Raw genomic sequence first — 9,177 nt, forward strand, 5'->3', positions numbered from 1 at the left:
CATTTTGGAAAATCTCTTATATGTTAGAAAGAACATAAATATTTTCAAAAAGAAAAGTGATAATCATAATGTAAATACTAGAAATAAGAACAAGTTAGCAATACCAATGTTCAGACTAGCCAAAATAAGCAAATCCTTTAAAGGCCAATGTATACGCCTATACAATAAAATCCCAGAAAATGTTCAAAATCTACCTTTAAACAAATTTAAAAAAGCAGTTAAAGAACGTTTGTGTGCTAAAGCGTATTATAAAATCAATGATTTCTTCGAGGACAGCACACCTTGGGAATAGGGTGGCTCCATGCAGGTTACTTTTCTTTTAATTTTGTTACATAGCTGTAAGCCATAACATTGTAATTTTCCATTTTTTTTGCAAAAGATGGCCCCGTGCGAGTTTCTTACGCCGGTTCTTCTCGGCGGGGTAGTTCCCGAACCGGTGGTAGGCAACGTAGTTTCTTCGTTCGACTTTCAAAAAGTGTATCATGATACCCATTTTGAATAAAAAGATATTTTATTTTATTTTTATGTTAGATAGCCCATTTATCGAAAAAGGATATAAGATATATTTTATCTCGCTAAGACTAATAAGAGCTAAGAAGTAGAGGAAAATGTGGAAAAAACGTGTGAAATTATATGAAAGTCTATACGTGGGAGAGCCATGCTTCGGCACGAATGGGCCGGCTCGACCGGATAAATACCACGTTGTCACAGAAAACCGGCGTGAAACAGCGCTTGCGCTGTGTTTCGCCGAGTGAGTGAGTTTACCGGAGGCCCAATCCCCTACCCTATTCCCTTTCCTACCCTCCCCTATTCCCTTCCCTTCCCTACCCTCCCCTATTACCCTATTCCCTCTTAAAAGGCCGGCAACGCACATGCAGCTCTTCTGATGCTGCGAGTGTCCATGGGCGACGGAACTTGCTTTCCATCAGGTGACCCGTTTGCTCGTTTGCCCCCTTATTTCATAAAAAAAAAATAATAAGAAAGGGCTTATTTCAACGCGTTAATCTCAGGAACTACTGGTCCGATTTGAAAAATTATTTCAGTGTTAGATAGCCCATTGATGGAGGAGGGCTTTAGGCTATATTTTATTACGGTAAGACCAATAGTAGCGAATAAATAGAGGAAAATGTGAAAAAAACGGGGGAAATTATATGAAAGGGCTTATTTGAACGCGCTAATCTCAGGAAATACTGGACCGATTTGAAAAATTCTTTCAGTGTTAGATAGCCCATAGCCCATTTATTGAGGAAGGCTATAGGCTATATTTTATCACGCTAAGACTAATTAAGGCAAAGAAATAGAGGAAAATGTGGAAAAAACGCAGGGAAATTATTTGAAATTGCTTATTACTTATTATCTTAAGAAATACTGGAGCAATTTTTATGTTATTTGGCAAACATGAAGAATAGACCACGTGAAGGGACATAGGCTATTTTTTGCGGAAAAATGTACGGTTGCGTGAAATTCCTAAATTACGCAAGCAAAGCCGCGCGGAACATCTATATATAAGAAAATCGTAGGAAAGTCAATTCTGTATATTGAATATTTTTGTACAATAAATAATACTTGGGATGCGATCTACTATGCTGACGCGGACGAAGTCGCAGGCAACAGCTAGTAATATATTGTATAAAATGTATTCTAATTTTAGTTTGCAATTAGATTAATAATTTAATTAGACTAACGAGTATTTCAATAATTATGCCCAATGTCCAATGCTGGTAATTATAATAAATAAAAACCGGCCAAGTGCGAGTTGGACTCGTCCATGAAGGGTTCCGCAGCAGCAATAAGTTTAATTTCTATGAAATAAAAAGGTTTTTGATTTATTTTTATATTTCAGTTGATTTAATGAAAGGTAAATTAAGGTTTACCATTTATGACGTATAAAAAAAAACTACTTGCTAGATCTCGTTCAAACCAATTTTCGTTGGTAGTTTTTATAGTAATGAACATCATACATTTTTTTTAGAATTATCATGCCCCTAATTTAGAAGTTAGAGGGGGGGGGGGGGACGGACGGACACAGTTTACCACATTGGAAGAGTCTCTCTCGCAAACTATTCAGGTTACAAAGAAATTATATTAGAAACCTCAATATGATTTTTGAAGACCTATCCATATACAGGGTGTAACAAAAACAAGTGATAATACTTTAGGGTGGGCAAGCGCCCAAACGTCACGAGTTTCCTCATACAAAAGTGAAAAAAAATTTGGTCTTACAGCGCCTCTACTTTAACAGTGAACTCTCTATAAGGAACACATACACACCCTAAAGTATTATCGCTTATTTTTGTTACACCTTGTATACCCCACACGAATAGGTTAGACAATTTTTTTTTGTTTCAGTTGTACCTAGGGGAATCCCTAAAATTTTTGATAATTTTTCAATTTTTGTATCAAAATCTGAATGCGGTTCACAGACTACATCTACTTACCAAGTTTCAATAGTATAGCTCTTATGGTTTCGGAGAAAAGTGGCAGTGACATACGGACGGACAGACAGACAGACAGACATGACGAATTTATAAGGGTTCCGTTTTTTGCCATTTGGCTACGGAACCCTAAAAACTCCCACACCGGTTTCGGTGGCGGTGGCCGGTTTCAATAAAACCAGGCCAGTTACGGAGGAGTAATATCATAGTGCCCAAGTGTGTGCGAAATACATAAGAGCTCTCTGCGGGAAGTGCGGGAAGGGAAGAAGAAACGGGAACTCTCTGTCTTATCCCGAGACATAACGTATATCTGCATACCAAATATCATCAAAATCCATTGTAGCGGTATAAGCAGAAATCATTTTATTTAACGCCTGGGAACCGTACATTTTTTCGAGATAAAAAGGATCCTATGGCCTTTTCCGGGACTCAAAGTATCTCCATACCAAGTTTCAGCAAAATTTGTTCAGCGGCTTAGGCGCAAAATAGGAAACTTTATAACGCAGTAACCGTACATTTTTCAAGACAATAATTATCTTATGTCCTTTCACGTGATTCAAAGTATGTGCACACCAATTTTCATCAAAATCGGTTCAGCGGCTTAGGCGCAAATCATTTTTGTTTATCATACGGGTACCGTACCTTTTTCCCGGATGTAAAGTATCCTATGTCCTTTCCCGACACATAACGTACTTACATACCAAATATTATTGAAATCCATGTAGTGGTATAAGCAGAAATCATTTTTTTTGAATTCCTGGGAAAGGATCCTATGTCCTTTTCAGGGACTCAAAGTATACCAAACGTATTAGTAGTAGACCCAAAGTATTTTTGGAAAAATCGGTTCAGCGGTGTGGGCGCGACGAGGTAATTTTATATAATAGGACATTAATGTTATACGTAATAAGCCCTATAGCAATATAGCATTAACCATTTTTATACTTTTTCTCTTAAAAACGAATGTAAAATTAATTTCTTTTTTCATAATCATAATCTACGCATTTCAACAAAAAAAAGGATACCGCACAATAACATTTTTTTGCTTAAAATAAGCAGAAAATAAAGATTATTCCAAAAAAACTTAAAACGCCGATTACTCAAAACTAGTCCGATGTGGGATGACACACCAATGCTTAACAGCATCCATATATATATTATTGTTACGTGATAGGGTTCGAAGGAATTGGAAAGAAAGACCTGCTGACTCTCTTGAAGACTTTATTCACTAAGTCCAGGTCACACAAGCACACACTAGGTCACAACACTTAGCACTAAGTCCAAACACTAATCACTAGGTCCAATCACTGAGCACTATCACTGTCCTAGGTCGTAACCAAGTCGCAGGTTTCACTGGTTCACTCACTATTAATCACTTATTGTTACTCCGAAATCGCCTTGATGATAGCTCGAAACGAACTGAATTCCGGGCCGTCTACCTGCGGCTTTTTATATGGCGAGACGAATTCCAGAAAGTTCCCGATTCACGTAAACAAGTAAACAAGTGGAACTTTCTAGGAGGCTCGAGCATGTACCACCTAGCGCCATCTAGTTTCGAGTAGGGGATTTATGTGTAGTGTGTCCCCTGATCAGTTTCGCTGGTTTGCAGCTAGATGGCACTACATGTCCGTATACCGTGTACCGTAACATTATGATAATATGAATAATTGTGTGCGTGCGTGTAATATAACTATACTACTATTGTTTTTATGTTTAGGTTAAGTATTTAATTATATGAAATTGGATTAAAACAGAGTTCTGATTTTAGCAACATACTAAATATTGTTGTATAATTATTTTATATCAGCTATCCAGCTTAGCTCTCCTAAATCGGTTATGACTTTTGTACTAACTGCATATTCTCCTACTTGTTTCAGTGGTGGACTGCGTAGTATCGGAGTGGGGGGCGTGGTCGGAGTGCGACACGTCGTGCGGGTCCGGCGGCATGGAGCGGGCGCGGCGCGTGCTGCGCGCTGCGGCGCACGGCGGCCGCCACTGCCCCTCGCTGGTGCAGCGCCGCGCGTGCCAGGCGCACCACGGCTGCGCGCCCGACAGCGACGTGCCGCTGCGGGGTAAGTGTAGCAACAGTCGAGGAGATGTAGAATTCCGGACACTTGTAGGGATGTTATGGTGGCCACAAAGGTCTTTCGACCGAGCGAGGTCGAAACTCGAAGCCCACTGTCGTCATTTCAGACGTTGCAAGGTGCGCAAGAATACTCGTAGTAATGGTTTCGTTCGTGACTGAAGAAGACAAAAACGACTAGGTAACGACGTAATTCTACATGCTCCGTGACCGGACTAAGGCTCTTACGCACTTTCCTCTTTTCCTCATTTTGTTTCATTTCCAGTATACCGTCGAACGTGAGATCACAGTTTGCGAAGGTTTTCAATATTGGTAAGGCTATTACACACTGTCGTCTTGTCGCCTGAGGCTCGGCATGTCATCATGGAGGCTGAGTCATCGGCTGAGGTGGAATCAAGCAATTAAATGCGAACAATTCACCATCAGAGTAATAATTGATTCATGTAGGCAGCTGATGATCTACAATATTTGGTCGCGCTACTTTAAGTTAATGATTGTAACCTATCGGCTGGTCTCGATAAAATCTGACCCAATCTCTCTATGAATCCCAGATAATCCCAGTTTTCGGTGATGCGATGTAGTGAAATTATCTCTTAACAATACACATTACATTTTGATGTAATAAGTTGAAAAAGATAAGATAAGATAAATACTCTTTATTGTGCACACATAATATTAACAATTTAAAGGCTTAAGAGCATAAGCATAATAAATATTTGTCATCACCTGACTCAAAACTCTCAGTATATATCGAATAACATTCAACATTGATTCGAATACATCTCGGAATCGTATTTCCATTGCAGTATTACCTAGCACCGCTTTGACTAACGAGCTGAAACCGAGCGGCGTGTAAACATACGGACAAACAGAATATATTAGATACACGAACACATCTGTTCTGTATATAAAGCGATTGTTTCGGGTTTTGTGTAGTTAGAGTCTTCATGATAACGATGTAGATTCATCTATACAAATTGTATGGAGGCGGATTTTTGCGATGACCCCCGGCACGCTGAACCCCGGCACGGCCCGTCTCAGTGTGCTCACTCCTATAGTCTGTAATTCCAAACATATTATGTTTTGGTGCATGGCTAGAATTTGAACCACTATGAAGGTATTTTCCTAGCTATTTTTATTAGTGACGAACATTTCAGAATGCTATAAGATTATTGTACGTCTATTTTGACGCAAAACATGCAAAGTTTCAAACTTTGCCAAAATTAATGTATGATACAAGCCATCTTCATCATCATCATCATTGACAGTCTTCTTAACTCGAATTAGCAACTCATTATATGATACAGAAACTCAAAAAACCAAACAAACATTTCGTCATCGTCTGCTATCGAAAACAGCGCGCCGCGTAGCAGCTCTACGCCAGTGCTACGTCAGTGGTTAGCGTAGCACGGACTTTAGATTGCAAAAATAGTCCCGCCTGTTTCTGTTTTGGACCCGAGTTATCCTGACGCTGACTTCGGCAATAAATATTAAATGTTTTCCGGTCTAGATATTGTTCAAATAAGCGCCTCTACCCTTACCTCCTCCCACTACCTCTAGAGTCTAGACCTTAGTGACAACTGACATCCAAAAAGTTTTCCGACCTTTGAAGAATTAATCAAAACAAGATCTAGACTACTTTGGGTGGAGACTAATGAGGGCAAAGTTGACATTTGACAGACGTTTGGCACGAAAAAGAGTCGATAGCTACAGCCACTGACCTCCATTATACAAGTACGCTGGACTTATGATACCCACCTGCTTTTTGTGCCTATTTGAAGCGGAATCAGCGCCCCTAATGCGGAAGAAGAGAACTAAATCTGAAGTAACTTGCAAATGGCCGCTTAATCGCTATTGGTTGTAGAAACAAGTATTAGTTCCAAGTACTCCCACTACTGCTATCAGCGCCAATATGGCGACTTTCAAACGTCATTTTTACGTCAAATTTAGTTCTCTTCCCCCGCATTGGGGGTGCTGATTCCGCTTCAAATAGGCACAAAAACCAGCAGTCATTTCAAAGGGTATCGTAAGTCCAGCGTACTTGTTTAATGGAGGTCAGTGGCTACAGCGCTCCGCCTAGCGACAGGAGAAAAGTGTCGGATTCTTCATTCAGTTTTGCTTGAATCAGACATAGGTATAGCCACCAATTGCAGCTACAATGTGTGTTACAGTAATTGCTTGTTTAGGTCTACCTCCTAGTGACAAAAAAATATTAGGAACCCCCATTTGGTCAAACTAAGAGATAAACTAGCCATTCCATGAAGGCATTTCATAGCGACTGTTGACTCCAACACCTACTATTTCTATTTTCTTCCTACCATGCCAGCCATCATACAAGATATTGTATCCAACATTTCTTGCACAGAGGAATCAGCGATGATCCTGCCGGGGGCGCTGTCGGTGAGCCGGCGGTCCAACGACACGGGCGACATCCGCAAGAACCTGCGCCTGCGCAACCCCGACGACCCCGAGTCCAACGCGCACCGCGAGTGAGTATTGAGAATAATAAGTCCTCATCATACCAGCGTCCAGCAGTTTACGATAGGAACTATTGTGTGGTGTCCCGTACATGTAATAATAACTCCCACACCGGTTTCGGTGACGGTGGCCGGTTTCATTGAAACCAGGCCAGTTACGCATTTTATAGTGCCCAAGTGTGTGCGCAGTACACAAGAGCACTCCCTATTCCTTTACTCTCATAACCCAGTGGGACGGAAGACCGACATGACTGGCGAGAGATCAGACGCAGGGCCGACTTTTTACATGCCCATCCGACGCATGGATCATCTTACTTGTCAGACAATCAGGTGATCAACCTGCATTGTCCTAACCAAACTTCGAAATAACATGTTTCCAACGCGGGAATCAAACCCAAGACCTCCGAGTCAAGAGCCACGCTCTTAACCACTCGTGTACTGATCGCACGCAATCGCTACTGGGATAAGGCACTTGTAGACATAACTTATGCCCAGTGTCTGACATTTTTTTACCAGAGTTTATATTATATTCAACAGCGTACAGATTTGCTAGTGAAAAGATAAACTGCACTCAAATAAACTCTAGAATATCTAGTAATCTAGTTATGTTTTCGGAAGGTTCCCAATTAATTTGGTTTTGTGTTTTAGATACTGTGTACAGTTCCTGGTGACGAAAGTATCAAAGGGCTGCCACACGGACTCCGAGTACAAAGCCCTCAGAGAAGGTTAGTTGAAAACTTTGTGTCCTTATCATAGATTCGGTGTTTGTCAAGTCTTTATGATGTCACGGCAATTAATTTTCCATGAAAATTTTATGTATTTCATTCGAGAACTGCTTTGACAGTCCGTATTTTCTCTCAACCATCCCCTTTTTCCTTAACATTTCCACCCTACAGTTCCAGTTTCATCTCACGGACGCCGTATCTCATACCCTTATTCTTCCAGGTAACACGGTATCAGTGATGTGCGAGACGGCCGCCCTGCGTCGGGACCTGTCGTGGCGCTGCGGGGGGCACGGCGTGGTGTCGCGGCCGACGCGCTTCTACGCGCTCCTCGCGCCGCACTGCCGGGGCAAGTGGGAGCGCGCTAGCACCAGCCCCGACAGACATAGCGAGCCGTGCGCGAATCCGGACTTTATTTTTGTGTAAAAAATCAGTTTAGGGTTAGGGTATTGTGCGGTACGATATCGGATACGACGGTACGATGTCGTACTCATTGAATACAGAGGTGTGAAAATGGCCGGGATGTTTTGGTATAAACATTCACCTACCTACCTTATCATTTTTTGTGTTGTATGAGAATAAATTTGACATTGAAAAGCACTCTTATAATTAAAGACAGTTCCGGATTATCGTATCGCATAATGTTAATGCTCTTAATTTACGATTTGGTAGCGGACGACATAAACAGCAATCGATGTGTCGCAGCGATACTCGAACTTCGATTTTCTGTAAAATTCCCTTGGCTGTGTCGCTAAAATTTAATAAAAATTCCTGAGTATCCCAGCGATATCGCCGGTTGATTCAAGTGGTCCGCTACCATCTTGTACATTCAAAGTACAAGATTGTAAGACTTTTTCGTGTAAAGGTTTAATTGGTCCAGATAGACAGTTCACGTTACAGCAGAGGTGACAGCACAACATCAGCCATACTCAAAGTATGCTCCATGGAGCCCTGGCCCCTGAGTCTCCGCAAAGCCTATAAAGGGGCTCCGCGAGCGAAATTATATGAATCGTTTTTAGATAGTCATCTGATACCAGCGTTACGTAAGGTTGAAACGACAAATTATAACATTAGCTTTGTCCACACTGTGCATTTTCTGTTCGTCAAGGGCATGCGTTATAGCACAGTCAACAGCGAACGTGAGGCATGCCCGCGACGCATGCCCTCTGACCGTATCCAAAAAACAAAAATGACAATGTTGGCGTTGCATTCGTTGACGAATTCAATTATTGAATGCGCCAAAACGAAAGTTGAATGAAAGAAGATGACGAAAATTGAATACGAAAGCACATAGTGTGGACATATCTGTTGACGAATAGCTATGTCCACACGGTGCACTTTTATCTTAAATTTTCGTCATCAACTTTCATTATGTCAAGGAACGCAACGCCAATATTGTCATTTTCGAAGTTTTGGATACGGTCAGAGGGCATGCGTCGCGGGCATACCTCACGTTCGCTGTT

General features: G+C 41.3%; 1 protein-coding gene across 1 annotated transcript in view; it reads left to right on the forward strand.

Annotated features, from left to right (window-relative positions):
- Positions 1 to 8,806, forward strand: part of LOC121727828 (somatomedin-B and thrombospondin type-1 domain-containing protein-like) — a 62,334-nt gene extending 53,528 nt beyond the window's left edge. The window contains exons 3-6 of the mRNA XM_042115856.1: positions 4,310 to 4,504; positions 6,881 to 7,004; positions 7,641 to 7,717; positions 7,938 to 8,806. Coding sequence (XP_041971790.1) covers positions 4,310 to 4,504; positions 6,881 to 7,004; positions 7,641 to 7,717; positions 7,938 to 8,140 — 599 coding nt within the window. The 3' untranslated portion in view covers positions 8,141 to 8,806. The remainder of the gene's footprint in view (positions 1 to 4,309; positions 4,505 to 6,880; positions 7,005 to 7,640; positions 7,718 to 7,937) is intronic.
- Positions 8,807 to 9,177: the final 371 nt, after the last annotated feature.

Source organism: Aricia agestis, chromosome 6 (genome assembly GCF_905147365.1).
Source record: "Aricia agestis chromosome 6, ilAriAges1.1, whole genome shotgun sequence".
Classification (NCBI taxonomy): domain Eukaryota; kingdom Metazoa; phylum Arthropoda; class Insecta; order Lepidoptera; family Lycaenidae; genus Aricia; species Aricia agestis.